The following is a 17,626-nucleotide window of genomic DNA, read 5'->3' as shown; positions in this document are numbered from 1 at the left end:
TAATGCCCCAGAAAAGCCAGAGCTATAATGCAGCTCTGAGGTGCTGGAAGACTAGGAGGTGGGGAGGCCTGTGAGGTGGGGCTCTGTGTTGCAAACAATCCTGAAGAATCTACTTCAGCAGAGGCCGAGCAGCGTGAGGTATGCTCGGCAGGAGGCTCCACCGAGCACAGCCTTGGCAAGGAGTGTGAAGAGAAGGATATGGTGTCAGGAAAACAGCATGGAGACGCATTCTTTGATCATGGCCCTGATTTCTCCTCCCCTAATTCCAGACGTTGCCATGGCAGCTACTTGAGGGAAAAACTGTCTGAGGTGGCGGGAAGCGCCGCTGCCTGACTGCAGTGAGAATTTGGCATTTTCTCGAATCACAGTGTTACAGGGACAGCCGTAATCACACCGTTGAAAGATACTTACACTATTTGACGACAAGGATAGATTACAAAATTTAGCTTCCACTTCTCTCCTCGCCAGCTTTTCTGTCTAATGGAGGAGAAGGAGGTAACAATGAGAGTCACATTTGGCCGTGAACAAGGTACAGTTTCCAGGCTAACTCTGACAGGCGTATCCTTCGTTTTGGACAAACTGCTCCTCATCACGAAAGATGGATTAACTGATTAAAAGACTTTTTTTCCCTCCACAATTCACATAAGCTATATAACTAACATTGTTTTAAAATGTGGGAAAGATTGAGGGTGAGAGAAGGGGGCAAAGAGGATGAGATGGTTGGATGGCATCACTGACTCAATGGACATGAGTCTGAGCAAACTCTGGGAGATAGTGAAGGACAGGAAAGCCTGGTGTGTTGTAGTCCACGGGGTCGCAAAGAGTTGGACACGACTGAGTAACTGAACAACAATTCCTCACAAAAAAGAATTAACAAGGGGAAAGCTGTACTTGCTGAATGGTGAGGTGACCCAGAGGAAGAGAGGCTTACCCAGGGGTGCTTATGCTAGAGTCAACTGATCCATATCCCCTAACGAAAGCCACGTGTGGACAGGCTCTGAGTGCCACCCCATGCTGCCAGGCAGCCTATAGAATATGAACAAGAGTGATGGGAAGCTCTCTGCACCATCCCTGGGCTTTCTGCCAGCCTCCCACTGACACTCTGTTCTATCTGTCCCTGCCAAACAGCAGCAGCACTTTGGGAGAAGAAAAGAAACATGAAGAAGCAAACACTAAAGTTAGGACCCTTGATGTGTCCCAGGAAGATGAAATAAAAGCTGGTTGAGCTTTTTAGTGTACAAAAAACAGTCAACCATTATGAACTTCCCCAGCTTATCCTGTCTTAATTATAGGCTGTCTGGCACTGCTAGTGACTGTATCTTCTTGATGTTACTATAAAAATAATATTTAACATGAAAAGAAATTAGAAAAGATAAGGAAGGATTCACCTCCACCCCAGCACCATAATATTTAAGATCTTCACTGTCCCTCCTTCAGGCTTTGCACAAATACCGGAGAGTAATAAAGACAACGATGTGGCTAAATTCGGAAGGGCAACGGGAGGTGATGCTGCCCCAGTCTCACATAAATGAGGTGATAAATGAGGCCCCAAGAAAAGTCTAAACCAGTCTCCCCCAGTCTATAAATGACTTCACTGATAAGCTCAGACAGGCTGGAAGAATTATGGGCAGGACATAAGTCTTTTACTATCAAAACTAATACTCCCTTTCTTGGCCTCTCTAAAGGACAATAACAGTGCTTGTGAGATTAACTTAGGCAAGTTAATCTTCATAAAGGGTTTAGAACAATGCTTGGCACATATATTCTGAGCACAGTGCATGCTAAGTAAGGGGTGACTATTTTTAAACTTATTACAGGCAAGTATCAGGACCAATTACTTAGTGATTTTTTTGCCTTAAGAAGCAAGTGAGTGAAGAAGTTTATTACCTTATAAATTAAATAAGATAATTCAATCTTCAGAAGTTACCCTTGCAAACAAACCATGGAGGTGTGCTACTAGGGACTAGTAGCACAAGGCTTAGTACAGGATAAAAGCTCAACCAGTACTTGTTAACTATTGATAAAAAAACAAAAACAAAACTGTTGGTAGAATCAAAGCCATTGGTTCTTTTACCTCAGAGCAATGAGGGGAAGGAGATAAAATTCCCAATTCAGTTTTATGGTTACATCACTAAGAAAATTCTCATCAGCTATTATTATTATCCTTCAATATCAACTCAAAGGAATTAAATGCTTACCACAGCATCATACAGAATAACATAGACTTGGCTGAGTTTATCTTCTGGGATCCCACAGTGTAAGAGTATTGCTTTCAGTAACATGGTATGGTTCAAGTAAATACTGTAATTTCTTTCCTAGGATAGAGAAATTATTATTTTCATTATAAAAGCAACACAGGCACCTGACAAAATCTAGACTCTTATCCCCCATTTACCAAACTGACACAATGGAAGGAATGAATTCTAGCATATTGCCTTCTAGTTTACTTTTTCATATATATTCTTCTTACACTGTTGTGGTCAGAGTATAATATGTTAATAATTTAATCTTTATCATACACATCAGAAATACTTTCATCTCCAGCTACGTTCAAAAGCCTGAGCAAAGTGACACAGATTTCAAAGTGGGAGAAGACCTGGTTCAGTACTGACTGACCTATAAGCCCAGCTGGTGGAGTATAAGCGCACAGTCAAGGGCATTCACAGGGTGGTGAGCTGTGCGCTGAGCCAGGGGCAGTGGGCTGCACAGATAGTGGCCCTGAAAGAGCATCTCTGCCTGGAGGAAACAGCTGGCAACTAGCATGTGGGTACTCTCTCATGTGCTATGAGAGCTGAGAAGAAAAGGCGGCTGGCCCATCAGGGAGGTTGCAGGCAGGCTCCCGGGCCCCCACTGCAGCTGGGTAGAGAGGTCTATCTGGACAGGGGTGCACGGTGACTGATGGGAGGTCGCTGTGGAGAGAGTAAGAGGGGCGTGCAGCGGGGATGGGGAGGGAAGGCCGAGGAGAGCAACCACTGAGCGCACAGGAGCCTCCGCTGGCTGGGGAGTCCACAGAGACCACACAAAGCGAGGCCAGTTGTTAAGCGCCTGGGCAGGGACGTCCCTGGCAGGCCAGTGGTTAAGACTCTGGGCTTCTAATGGTGGGGGCTTGGGTGTGATCCCTGGTTGGGGAACTAAGGTCCCATATGCCATGCAGTGTGGCTAAAATTTTTAAAAATTAAAACCTGTTGCAAATCAACTAAACTTTGATTAAAAAAAAAAGAAAATGCATTCCATGTAATCTAAAGCAATAAAATAATTAGTACATATTTTTTAAAAAGAGCCTGGGCGTAGGAGGGAGCTGAGAGTTCCCAACATACTCAAAGTATCCTAGGACTCTTAGCTGAATTCCTCAAATTTTGGAATGCATGGAGAAACTATAGCTTCCCCACAACCGAAGAAACAAAAACAAAATTCATTCCTTTCTAGGCGGAGCTAAGAGCATGAGACGTCCCACAAGCGACATGAAGCCTTCCCAGGGGCTTGAGTGGCAGTGTGATTCCTGGCCACCACTTGAGGAGCTGCTCTATGGCCCCACAGAATCTGCTGAAGGACTCTGTTTAGCGGGATAACCTCGGGATGTTAGGGTCTGGGAAGGAACCTGAAGTGCTGGGAACTCCTGGATGATTTCGTAGATGGTGTAGATGATTTCAGCGGTGGGCAGCGAGCTGTTGGTAGTAGACGTGACAATATCAAATGCACACTCCAGAAGTTCTTTGGGATGAAATCGGTCCAATTTTCGAGGTCTGAACACACGTTCTATGCAATATCTGCGGAGAGAAGCCTGCATTTCTAAGGTCATTGCTTGCTGGAATTACATATGTATAAGAGATTGTTGAATAAAAGAAATAATATGGAAAAATCAATCAGTAGTATGATTAAGAGAACAACATAAAGATAGATTTGCCCAGAATAGTCATGCTTTGTATCTAGGTTCCAGTTCCCAGTGTTGCCACTATTAAGCAATGGGGTTTATTTTTTTTTAAGTCTGAAATAGACATGAAATAACACAGAAAAACAAGTTTATCATAAGTGTTTGCTTTCTACACAGTGATGCCCACACTTTATGATTAGTAACTGTTTACTTGGAATTGAGAATAAAGGCATGTAAAAGAGCTTTTACTTTGTTTAGGAAAGGAGCTGCAAAGTCAGATGCCTCGCTGACATTGCTCCAATTTATGCAGATCTTGGTGTTTGCCCCTGTGGTATTTGAATGAAAACCTTTCCCCAGCGGTAAGTGCCTGGAGGTTCAGCACTCCTGCTGGGTTTCCTCCACTTCTCCACAAGCTGTTTTTATTCAGTTACCTGTGCAGGCAGTTTTCACACAGAGACCACCGGCCACTTGTCCTTTCAATTAAATTTTAAAAGGGGTCATCTGTGATCAAGAACAGCCAGATGTCTTTCGAAGCAACCGTTTGTGACAGTACTTGGTCAAGTGGCTTGGGGACATTTAGAAGGCAGAGAAAAGACTGGGAGTCTCAGGCTGCCACCCAAATGCAACATTCCTACAAACAGGAGGATGCCAGTCTTGATCACAGAAAGGGGTACTGGCGCTGGGCTTTGTGACCATTTTCCAAGCTCAGTACTTTAAACTCCAAACACTTGACTGTGTAATGATCACAGTAGATGAAATACTCTTTTTGGGTTTCTTTCCCACGTGCACCAAATGAACCCCCATTTTTTCTTACCGCTTTATATTCAATATATTATTTCTCGCCACATATCTTGCAAAAGGAACCTGAAAAATAAAGTTTCAAAGGTCAGTATCAAGAGGTGCCGACCACTACTCCTTTTGTTTTTTTAACCTTTGAGTTGTAAGTCACATACCATAGAGTTCACCCTTTTAAAGTTTACAATTCAGTGGTTTTGAGAATGTTCACAAAGCTGTGCACTGCTTGCCACTCACACTCCTTGGAATGTTTTTGAGTTGGTCAGTCAGCAGCTGATCTCACTGCTGGATATAACACCAACCTTATTCACTGTGGCATTTCTTAGGTTCTTAAGTTTGAGAAGAAAATCACTTTAGTGAAATATACTCTGCCAAATTTTATTCTGTGCAAGTTATGTGATGACCTGTGAATTTTTTTTTAAGTGTCACATAATACTGCAGTCAAAATGGGTATTACCTCTTACAAATTTCCTGACTTTCTCATAGATCTTACAGAAGAAATTCTTAATAACCACCCACTAATAATCACCACAGTTTATAAAACCATTACCAGATTGCTTCAAGAGATCTGACGTGGTATCATTAACTAATAGGTCAAATTCTCAAAGGGCAATTATTTTTTATTTGGGGGGATTTAATATATTTGCTCCCAGAAAGAAAGCTAATGTTTAACAATCTGCATTTTAGTGTCCTAATGTCTAGACAATAAGGAGCCAGTTTTAAGTATAGTTATGTAAATATTTGCCCTTCTGTACTTTCTCTAACAGAGCCCAAATCTGATATGCTACCTACTCACCTCTCACTCAAAATAATCCCAAACCACCTGACTTACTGCAAAAGAAAAACTACATCCAAGGGCATACAAGGAATTTCCTCTTAAACCATAAAAGCAAAACATGTTCTTGCAATACACTGCAAAACACAGATATGAAAAAAAGACAATGTCCTGATTCCAGACCTCCCTCCAGAAAAATACAGTCAAAAGTTCAAGTTTTTGACACTTCAGTCTAGGGATACAAACAAGCTGATATGTGTCATTATTCACATGCATGTGGGAGCACTATATATATCTCAAACATACCAGGTACATTCAAATACCCATCTCTGTGTACATGCTCAGCTGTTTTTTTTTTTTAAGCTTTTTTCATTCTCTATATAATAAAAATGGAATTCTTCAGTTCAGTCGCTCAGTTGTGTCCGACTCTGCAACCCCATGAACCGCAGTACACCAGGCCTCCCTGTCCATCACCAACTCCCAGAGTCCACCCAAACCCATGATCATCGAGTCGGTGATACCACCCAACCATCTCCTCCTCTGTCGTCCTCTTCTCCTCCTGCCCTCAATCTTTCCCAGCATCAGGGTCTTTTCAAATGAGTCAGCTCTTTGTATCAGGTGGCCAAAGTATTGGAGTTTCAGCTTCAACATCAGTCCTTCCAATGAACACCCAGTACCGATCTTCTTTAGAATGGACTGGCTGGATCTCCTTGTAGTCCAAGGGACTCTCAAGAGTTTTCTCCAACACCACAGCTCAAAAGCATCAATTCTGTGCTCAGTTTTCTTTATAGTACAACTCTCATATCCATACACGACCACTGGAAAAACCATAGCCTTGACTAGACGGACCTTTGTTGGCAAAGTAATGTCTCTGCTTTTTAATATGCTGTCTAGGTTAGTCATAACTTTCCTTTCAAGGAGTAAGTGTCTTTTAATTTCATAGCTGCAATCACCATCTGCAGTGATTTCGGAGCCCAGAAAAATAAACTCAGCCACTGTTTCCCCATCTATTTGCCATGAAGTGATGGGACTGGATGCCATGATCTTAGTTTTCTGAATGGTGAGCTTTAAGCCAACTTTTTCACTCTCCTCTTTCACTTTCTTTTTTTTTTTTTTTAAGGTTTTTAAAATAACATTTATTTCTTAAAAGTTAACATATACATAATAGGAAACCAAAAAGCACAAGAAGCAAAAAACGAAGTCATTCATAATCACAAGCAGTTTACCGTTTGACATCTCCTTCTAGGTCTCATTTGTGTATTTTCACAACTAAGCATTCATTTTTATGTAATTAAGACCATACAGTTATGTATCATGCTGTTTCACACATCATGAATATTTACCATTTCAAAGTCCCAAAGCTATGAGTATTTTGATAACCAAGAATACACTACACCAACTCAATCTGGAAGGAAAAAAATGTAATCTTGCCTTTCTTGGCAACAAAAATTTTAAAGACAAAAATGGCAACAGGCCTCTAGATAAACATATTGGCAGAGCTATGATTAAAATACTACATTCCCTTAATGTTCAATTAAAATGAGACATAAAGCAACAGAGTACACAAAGTATAATAGTTCTAAGAGGATTCATCATCTGATCTAAACTATTAAGGTATTAGCAAGGAGGTATGTTTCTGCTGAATTATTTAGCAATGCATTCCTATAGGACAGCCAGGAGATGCACACACATCAATGGTTATCATCAAAATATAAACGCGAGCGCATCCACATACAGCCTTCCCTCTATACTTCCTTCCTCCCCTCAGCTGCCAACCTAAATGAACAAATCCTGATGTACATTTCTCAGAGAAGGTATAATTCCAGGTCCAAGATGCTGCCTTTTTAAAAAAAATCAATTCTAACATAACAAAGATATTTACAAACTGTTAATTCACTAGTTCTACTTTATATCATACCTTGTCACCTCAGGACATCTAAAAAGCCTAGATGCTGCAAAGTAATGAAGCTTGTCCACAATAAACACAGGTACGTCACAAAAATGCACATACAGGCCTATAGTTAAAACCTAAAACTGTCTTCCAGATAATGGGAGATATTAGCCAAGAGCCCTTCCCCTCACCCTTCCTCTTACTCCTCCAGCATTTCAGCGACTAAGTACCAGACTACATCTAGTTCCAAGAGGTGGATTAACATAGATACTCCCAGAAGACACAGCCCTTCCTAAAAACCAACAAAAGGGCATTCATTAAGGGGTTATTTTACTACCTCTACTTTTAATACACTTTGGGCATTAGGACTTGCTTGTTCTTTAATACACAGCAATATTAACTAAAATGCACAAACAGAACAACGGGTAGACAATCTGAACTTGTCTATGAAGACTGATGGGCACAGAGCCCTTCTCTCTCTGCACTTCCTTCCCTGTCCCCCCCTCCCCCGCCACCACCCAGTAAGCGTCAGCTTACTCCCCAAGACAACCCCACTACCCAAATAAAACCATTCCTATTAATTAACAGAAAAAAAAACCCCAGGAGGCCCTTTAGTTCTTCTTCACTTTCTGCCATAAGGAATTGTTAGGTAGTTAGATTAGGAAAAAGGAGTCCAGAATGAAGTGGCTAAAACACAAAGAAGGGAAAAGCCCGTGAAAATAGAACAAAGGAAGGTCTGAGGACTGGAGTGAGAACCTCAGGTGAATCAACCAGCCCTCCTGGCTAGCCCAGTTTACACAGGGCAGGCTCAGGGGGAGGAGAAAAAACATATAAAAAGAGGAGCCAAAATTGAGCCTCTGGCTTCTCTTCTCTTTGTGTCTTTTGGGTCAGCCCGCCCTCATGCCTTGAGGGTGTATTTTCCTTTCCTTGCCAAATAAAACTGAGCTGTAACACCAAACTATAACACTGGTCCGTCCATCACTTCAAATTTTTGCTGCAGCGAGACAGAACTGAGGAAATCACAACCTCCCCAAAAGAATCATATTACAGTTCCTTTGAAACATACTTTTTTTTCCAGCTAATAGGATACCATGGATATTCCTACGGATCAAATATAGATATGGATCTACCTAAATATATATGCATTTGACATTTTATCTCTTTAATATTCCATAATAAATTACTCAACCATTTTGCTGCTGATACAGTAGCAGTTTTCAGTTTTTGACCACCATGATAAATCGGAAATGGATTTCTTTTTAATATTTGTACACCAATGTGTTATTTCTTTAAATAAATCCCTCAAAGTGGGATTGCTAGCTCAAAGGGTGTAGTATATGCATTTACTTTATTAAATACATTCAGATTACTTTTCTAAAGGTTCAGCAACTTACATTCTCAGCAGCAATATATTAAAGTACTTATTTTCCTAAACTCTAGTCATCTGTGGGCATTACAGATTTTTGCCAGTCTGAGAGGTGAAGTTCAGACACCTTTGCTTGTTTCCTTATTAGTGAGGTTGAATATCTGTGAGAAAATTATTAGCCCTATGCATCTTCTCTTCAGAGAACTGCCTGGTTACAGCCTTTACTCATCTCTCTACTTGTAAGTGCTTTCTGTACAAGAGGAATATTAAACCTCTTGTCTGTCACATGCATGTACAGAGGGGCTTGCTAGAAGCCAGCACCATGCGGGTGATCAACCAGTAAGCGTGCTGCTGTCAAAGGGAACCCTGGGGATAAGAAAGCAAGCATGAGCAGACTTCAGCACACATACTTAGCAGTGACCCTTGCTGTTACAAGAATTCAACCGTTCTAGACATTAACGTATGGGAAATGTCTGGGTTGGCCAAGTTAGCCTGCTATGATCACCTGGAGGAGCTCAACACTGATGTGCAGATGTGGTACCTGCTTCTACATAAGCACTAAGGTGGAGGCACACACGGTCAAAGGTTTACTATGATGCTCTCATGATGCTGTCACCCTGATAACTCTCTTAAGATTACGTTTCCTAGAGGTGACATTAAGAAAATAAGCCTGGGGGCAAGAATGATTGGTGGGGCTATTCCTTTAATATGATACCAGCCCTGGGACCAGGCATGGCACCCACACTTGTCAGCAAAGTCTGCCAGCCTCACCCGCAGGTCGAAAGGCAGCATCACCAGCATCCCACTGTGGTCCATGAATAAGGCAGCTTCGTTGTGCTCATATATTTGTCTGTTTCGGGGAAGCAGCAGTGGGGTACACAACTGGACAGCTCCTATACCAAATGAGAAAAAATAACTGGTCACTGTTTCTCATGCTTTCCAGAGACATAAATTAAAACAAACACAAACGTGACAGTTAAGAATCTGCCACTGGGACTGTTGAAATCACTTTATCTTCAATTCCCTAAGTTTACTAATGGAAAGCTCATCTAAGGTTAAGTTTGTTAATTTAGTCACATTTCCTTTTTTTTTTTTTGGCTGCACCACACAGCTTGCGGAATCTTAGTTCCCTGACCAGGGATCGAACCCAGGCCCATGGCAGTGAAGGCACTCAGTCCTAATCACTGGACTGCCAGGAAATTCCTTAGTCATATTTCCGACTCCACAAACCAACTATATTTTAGCATCAAGGTTATAATACTCAAATCTGTCTCCCCTCCACAAGCTGAATTATAAAAATAAGCTTAAATATCACGGGTGTCAAATGAGTGTAACTGAATTTAAAAGTAAAGCATGGCTGCACCCAAGTGCATTAACATGACTTTCTGAAGAGGAAACGAAATGTCTTTTGAGAAGGCCCATGTTTTTAAAAGAGGACATACCGTGTCTTTTGAAGATGCGGATGATGGTTTCACACACGTGCTGCTGTATCTTGGCTGTGCGGATGGAGAAGCTGCCCTAGAACATGACCAATTCAAGTGTCATTGAAGCCTGATCGAAGGGATCGCCCAAAATATCTTTCTGTGGCTTGTCGTATGCATTTTACTACTTACTCCCAAGATCACAAAACAGATCTCAACGAGTCACTCCTCTTTTGAACATATTCAGGAAAGGAGAAAACCACATGTTTTGCAACATGGCCTATTTTGGGAAGGCTTCCTCAGTTCAAAGTCCAAGCTCTCAGCAACGGTGATGTGTGCCTTTCAGAGACAGCTAGTCCTACACACAACTCTCCAAAAGGACTTTCAGAGATACTGTGGCAGTCAAACATCTAACAGCATCAAACCCCCTCCCACAGACTACAGTATTTCATAGTGGGCCTCTTGAAAGCTACATGGCATTTATATATTTTGTAAATAACTTTCTTTTTCATTTTTTCTTATAATAAAAGTAGCACTGTTTCACTACAGAAAATTTATTAAAGACAATACAGAAGCAAAAAACCAACAATTAAAAAGTCAACCATAATCCTGTAGATATCTAATATACCAGTGAAGAAAAACCACTTAGCCCCTGAAATCTACACTGATCTTCCACAAACCTTACCAGGACTTTCTGCTACTCTTCAAATTCTATTTTAAGCATATGGAAATGTATACAGAATACAACAAATATCTATTATTAACTCACCCAACTTTATAAAATTTTAACATTTTGCTATACTGTTTCAGATTGTTTTTGCTTTTAAGAAAGAAAATGTTGAAGTCTCCCAAACCTGCTTGTGCTTCATTCAGAAGCCACCTGACGAGCTTTTAAACTGAGATTTTTTTTGTTTATGTATTTATTTGGCTGCAGTGGGTGTTAGTTGCAGCTCTCAGGATCTTAGTTCCCTGACCAGGGACTGAACCTGGACCCCCTGCACTGGGACCATGGAGTCTAAAACACTGATCGCCAGGCAAGTCCCTGAACAGAGATTCTTGAAGTGCTTCACACTTAGACTCCAAGTCACTGTACTGGATGTAGGGCCTGAGCCTCTGTGTTGTCAAAGGGCCTCACAGGTGACTTTCATGTGCAGCCAGTATTTGGAGCTGGCTATTTAACCTGGATCTGAACTGGTTTTTTCAGCACTGGCATCTGGGCCAGGGTTGGTCTCTGAAAGCACCACTTCTTACCCTCTTTGGTTAGGGGGTAGATCAGGAACTCCTACAAGTAAGTGGTTAAAAGTGTGGCTCTTCCTAGAATAATGCCCACGCACACATTTTGCATATACAGACCTCAAACTAAGAGCTTATGCTGGACCAGGACCTACGGTATAGCACAGAGAACTATAGTCAATATCTTATAATTGTCGTCAGTGGTTAAGTTCTGTGTGACTCTTTGTGACCCCATGGACTGTAGCACACCCGGCTCCTTTGTCCGGTGCCATCTCCTGGAGTTTACTCAAATTCATGTTCATTGAGTCAGTGATGCTATTTAACCATCTCATCCTCTGCCATCCCCTTCTCCTTTTCCTTTCAGTCTTTCCCAGCATCAGGGTCTTTCCCAATGAGTCGGCTCTGCATATCAGGTGGCCAAGGAACTGGAGCTTCAGCTTCAGCAACAGTCCTTCCAGTGAATAGTCAGGGTTGATTTCCTTTAGGAAACAACCTATAATAAAACCTATAATAACCTATAATAGAAAAGAATCTGAAAAAGAATAGATAGATATAGCTGAATCACTTTGTTGTCTACCTGAAACTATTACAATACTGTAAATCAACTATGCTTCAATTAAAAAAAAAGAGAATTTATGTGGGAGGCATTAAAGGAACCCAGGAAAATTCAGGAATGGACTCGATCCTTTCGTAGAGCAGGTAAAGCTCTTTCAAGCCATGGCTCACCCCACCTTCAGTATGTCACTGTCGTAGGTGTAGTCGATGGCAGGGGAGACGCGCTGGGCGAAGATCTGGCCCATCATGGTGCGGTAGGCCTTCCCGTCCACGTTGGCCAGGGTGTGGTGCAGCACCTCGTGCAGCTCTGATTCCTCCATCTGGGGCGGGGGCAGCAGCTCACTCTTGAGCAGTTCTGTGGCCGTGGGCCGCTTCGCCGGATCGTGGTTCAACAGCCAGGAGATGACAGATTTCTACAATGCAATACTGGGGATGGGATGCGATGGATGGTGCTCGGGAATTCTCCCAGCAAGCTGGTGGTTGGTTCAGGTCCTAAAGGACACACTTCTTCCCCTTAGATCATCCATTTTAGTTGGTATTTCTGAAATTTCTGAATTTGTCATTTCCCCCCAATAGTTCATTATGGTCGTAGGATTGTGCAACAAGGTAATGTTAATATAATATCTTTCCTAAAAGGTAGAGGCCCTTTTCGTACTTCACTGTTATAAAGGACCAAAAAACCTTCAACAAAGACATAGAAGCAAAAGTTAGGCCTTCTACACACACTGTATCTAAAATACAGCTTTTTTGGTACGGTTCTTGAACCAGACAAGATACAAGAACACAAAACAAGTTATTTTTAGGTGCCTAATTTTAGTAGAAAATACAATGCTTAAGAGCTGCTAGAATCCCTAAATCAGTAGAAAACATCTTGTTTTTATGTTATCTGTATTCATACCATTCCCTTGAATTCTCTTCTGTTACTCATTTATTATACTTTCATAGCTACTACCTAATTAAGCAGGGAACTATTTGAAGATACTATAGTTCCCTGCTTAAACCTCTGAAAGGCCCCAGAATGACTCTGTAACTCTCTTGTTCATAAGGAGTTAGAGGAATACTTGAGATCAGAAAACCTCAATATAGATGAATCTCATTAAGCATCTTTAATTACATATCTTTAAAATACCCTCCCCCATAATCCTTAACCCTGGTTGAGGCTAGAATTAAAAACACAGGTAATTATTTTTCATATAAAGAAAGGAACTGATGTGATATAACTTTATGAATATATATGTTAAATTAAACTGGTAAAAATAATATCCTATTCAGCAAAATCAACAGTAATACTTAATTCCTGTATGTGGCAATAACTGTTATACTCAGTCAATAAGCATTTTCTATGCTGCCTTCTTGCAGATAAAAAGCAACAATGCGGCATGGGAGGCAGCAGTGGCAGTGGCTGCCGTGGTTAAGTTTATACGTTTTATAAGGTTAAGTTTATATATGGTTATATATGGCTAAGTTTATACATCCCCAGTGCAAACGCTCCAGGGTGCCCAGTAAGTCCTTGCGCTAGGAGGACAATCACTGTCTTGAGAAATGGTATGTATAGCGGTGCTTATGCCTGCAGTTTAACTACAACACCACAGAAGCCACCACGTGGGAATGCTGAATAAGACTGACCTCATTACAGGGAAATGCTATGATCTGAGTATTTACTTATGATACCCTAAAAAACACAGGGAACAACTCAGTTCAGGTCAGTGATAATAGCTAGTAAAGGAAGGAGAAACATGACTCAATGTATTTTTTAATGTATGCTCAGTCACTCAGTCATGTCTGATTCTTTGCAGCCCCATGGACTACAGCCTACCAGGCTCCTCTGTCCATGGGACCTCCCAGGCAAGAAAGCTGGAGTGGGTGGCTGCTTCCTCCTCCAGGGGATCTTCCTGATGCAGGAATCAAAACTTGTGTCTTCTTCATCGGCAGGCAGTTTCTTTACCACTGAGACACCTGGGAAGCCACTTTCTAATGGTTCTAATTCAACATTTGAGGCAGAATGGGTCCCTCGAACCATAAACAAATGTCACATGTTAAATGTTACCAAATTATAGGATGTTTGTGCCAATATAAAATAAAGGATATTTAATATCTCTATTTTACAGGGGAGGAAAATTAGTCTAGAAAAGTTAAGTCCATCCAGATACAAAACCAATAATCAAAAAAAAGCAAATTAATGCAATATTCTAGCTAGGTTTCTGTTCTCAACATTAAAATTTAAATAAGGGATTCTGCCTTGATTATAATTGTTAAGAAATCAGTTTAAGGAGTAAACTTCTACATGACGAGAATATTAACCATGGAAGGTCCCTCTAAGACAAACAGCCAGCACTAAGAAGAAAGGCACACCAGAAGCACTATAACAAAATCACTAATAATTATTCCTTCATATTAGCCAGATGCTAATAATTCACTATGACATACATATACTACAGGGGCTCCCCAGGTTCCGCTAGTGGTAAATAGCCCACCTGCCAATGCAAGAGATGTAAGAGATACGGGTTCGATCCCTGGGTGGGGAATATTCCTTGGAGGAGGGCATGGCAATTCATTCTAGTGTTCTTGTCTGGAAAACCCACAGAGAAGTCTGGCGGGCTACAGTCTATAGGGTAGCAAAGAGTCAGGCACAACTGAAGCCAACTTAGCAGGCACGTGCGTGTACACACACACGTATTTATAGTTCGGAGGAAAAATTATTTTGTTTAAATTACTGTATCATCTAACTGCTAGTCTTCCCCTTTACAATATAAGCTACTTTAACCAATATAAGACAGGACAAAATTACAGTTTTAAAATGTATTTTCTTTTTCTTAAAGTTTCAAGCTTAATCTCAAACAATGAGCTGTAAGAGCATTCTCTTTTTCCAATAGCTAAGCCAAAGGTCCAAACAGTACTTCAAAAGCATGATGAATCACAAAAAAGAACCCTGTAGTTTGTTAATTTTCTATGCCAGCCCTTGGCATTTTTACAGTGTTTTTCAAGTCTAAACACATTTTAAGTACTCCATCTTTTGATATTTTCCCCCCACGTTGTTCCTACGACACAAGAGAATGAGTGGCAGAAGATTACTAATTGAAGAAGAAAAATAGTAATTAAAACTCCAGAGTGAGAACACAGTAATTAAAGTATCAGAAAATTACCTGCTTTGTATGCTCTCCATCATCAAAGTCTTCTGGAAACTTAGGTGAAGTGGGCTAAAAAAAATATTGTATTCAAATCAGCTAGTGCTTGGCAGACTGCCACATTTTCACAATAAAATGTGAAAGCATTTTATTCACCAGAGGTAAGAAAATCAAATAAAGAAATGAAAGTTTGCTAACAAGGGGAGATGGACAAGAAACTCATCTTGAAACCCAATGTCCACCCTTCCAAGGAGATACGTTTTAACACTAACTTCACCCAAATGACAGCCTAGGTGACAGAAAGCACCTCATTTGAGAACAAAGTATTTTACCATCTAATGGCTTCAGAGAAAGACAAGAGCAACCTTATCAAACGAACAAGGGTAAAAGTACAAAACGGTCCACACAGAGTAGGAGAAAACCAACATGACAATCTCTACCCACCCCCTTAAATTTCTCACCTTTCTGGAAAATAAGACCTCAGTCATAACATTAACCTGGCAGTTGAGATATTCTTGAAATGAGGCAACAAACATGAATTTTACACTAAAGAAAGGCACTTCACCAATGACATAATCCTCGAAGAGCACTCCAAGTCAAGGCAAGGACACAGTAATCACTTTGTTTCCTCTGATACATGATGAACATAGCTGCCCACGCCGTCCTGGCAGCTGAACTATCAAACTCCTTCCTGAGATACCTCACAGGGTATTCTTAGTCACGCTGTATGTGATTAATACCAACAGACATGCATACTTGGTTCTGCTCTAGGAAGGAGGAGGAAGATCCTCCATCTCTCTTACACAGGAATATGTGAGCCTAAATCTCCCTCACTCTAACCTTGTTCTCCCTTCATCTTAATGCTGATGCCCATGGGCACCCTTGACCTCACACATGCCAACATTAGTCCCTTTTAGTTTGGGAAGAGGCAGGAATCAAACCCAAGAAGACTGAGGGAGATCTCATTGTGAAAAAAATTCAAGTGGCTGATTTTTACTCCAGACCCCACTTACCTTCTGGTCATAGTGGTATTTTTTAGGCATTACTATATCCAGTACATTCAGCTGGAACCTTTTAATTTCTAGATCTAAATATCTGCTATCCTTGTAACTCCTTCCCATTGCTGTAACTATATTGATATTATGCAAAATTTTAAAATCCCTTTGTTTTAAAATCAAGAGGAAATCTCAAAATATTTTTAAAAGGATAACCTAGCAATATCTCCAAAAATAAATCAATTTGGGGTAAGTTTTTTATCATTGTAAGTGCATAAGCTGAGATGAATTTCCATTTACTAGAAAACATAGAAAATTACAGCAGGACCACCCCTTTCTATATTATAAATAACAGATAAACACCCAGCACTGAATTCTAATGTCCATGCTAAGATTCAGGTTACTGGAAATGGAGGCGCTAAAACATCTGATACATACATCTCTGAGCTGGTTGAGAACAAAGATTCTTTCTGAGGCTGTGACCATGGGGTGATAGGACATCTCAAAGAAGATAATCCCCAGGCTGAAGAGATCCACTTTCTGAGGAGGAAAAAGAATTACATTTAGAACCTAGATATGAAAGCATAATCCAACAGGGAATTAGAGGATGAGCACTGTTAGATGGGATAACGTTCACCTAAGTGAAAAATAAGCCATATGAGAAAAAATTCACTCTGTCCTAAAAAAAAAAAAACAAACTGTAAGTATAAAATATAGATGAGATTTTTATATTTAGACGATAAAATATTTGGGACAACTTCAACATTTTTCTTAAAAATTGGTTGTAACTGGTTCAGCCCTACCCACAGACATAGATAACCCCTGGCCACACATTGAGAATAATTATTACAGAGCAAGGACAACCGACATCTTTAAAAGAGTCAGCTTTGTATCTTTACAGGGCTTCTGCAGTGGTTCAGTGATAAAGAATCCACCTGCAATGATGCAGATACGGAGACACAGATGCGCTCCCTGGGTCAGGAAGATTCCCTGGAGTAGGAAATGGCAACCCATTGCAGTATTCTTGTCTATAAAATCCCATGGACAGAGAAGCCTGGTGGGCTGCGATCTATGAGGACCCAAAGAGTTACGACTGAGCAGCTAAACAACACAACAACAAAACTGCATTTTTATTGATCATCTCAAAAGGGAAACACAGCACAATCTGCATCTGATAGCAAGTATCAGCTATTGATTGCAAAGCCATACTGATGAGGACAGAAGCACAGCACAACAGAAAGATTGCGTGACAAATCCCCACAAAATAGGGAAGTACAAGTAAAGAAGGCAAAAGGCAAGTCAGTGCAGAGTCTCAGGTAGGCAGCTGCCAAGGGGAAGAGGATGTTTAGAAGGTCCTGCGCCTGTGGCAGCCGAGCACAAACAGGCCGAGACTGCTCATGGTACACTGCACACAGGCATAGAAGCCGTTTCCAAGGAAAACTTGAATGCAGTTGGACTCAAGGATTAGTAGGAGAGCCTTTCCAACCGGTGACCTCCAAAGTCTTAAAAACAAACATTCATCGTGTCATTTCCTACACATTAGCTGTAGAAAAATGTGGAATATACAGAAAAGCACCAAGAATAAAATAGCAACCATCC

At 40.9% G+C, this 17,626-nt stretch overlaps 1 protein-coding gene across 4 annotated transcripts in view; it reads right to left on the bottom strand.

The window, feature by feature from the left end:
* The window catches only part of EIF2AK4 (eukaryotic translation initiation factor 2 alpha kinase 4), a 101,832-nt gene that overhangs the window by 23,394 nt on the left and 60,812 nt on the right, over positions 1-17,626 (bottom strand). For all 4 annotated transcript variants that reach the window (XR_011258180.1, XM_069596026.1, XM_069596025.1 and 1 more), the window contains exons 19-27: positions 16,466-16,567; positions 15,051-15,104; positions 12,084-12,320; positions 10,141-10,216; positions 9,470-9,591; positions 4,686-4,735; positions 3,599-3,767; positions 2,199-2,315; positions 412-477 (exon numbers count right to left, since the gene is read on the bottom strand). Coding sequence is in view for 3 of the 4 variants with exons in the window: in XM_069596026.1 (XP_069452127.1) it covers positions 412-477; positions 2,199-2,315; positions 3,599-3,767; positions 4,686-4,735; positions 9,470-9,591; positions 10,141-10,216; positions 12,084-12,320; positions 15,051-15,104; positions 16,466-16,567 (993 nt within the window). In the remaining variant the exon portion in view is untranslated. The remainder of the gene's footprint in view (positions 1-411; positions 478-2,198; positions 2,316-3,598; positions 3,768-4,685; positions 4,736-9,469; positions 9,592-10,140; positions 10,217-12,083; positions 12,321-15,050; positions 15,105-16,465; positions 16,568-17,626) is intronic.

This window comes from Ovis canadensis, chromosome 7, assembly GCF_042477335.2.
Source record: "Ovis canadensis isolate MfBH-ARS-UI-01 breed Bighorn chromosome 7, ARS-UI_OviCan_v2, whole genome shotgun sequence".
NCBI lineage: Eukaryota > Metazoa > Chordata > Mammalia > Artiodactyla > Bovidae > Ovis > Ovis canadensis.
The sequence above is the reverse complement of the archived record's forward strand: the minus strand, read 5'-3'. Positions and strand labels throughout refer to the sequence as shown.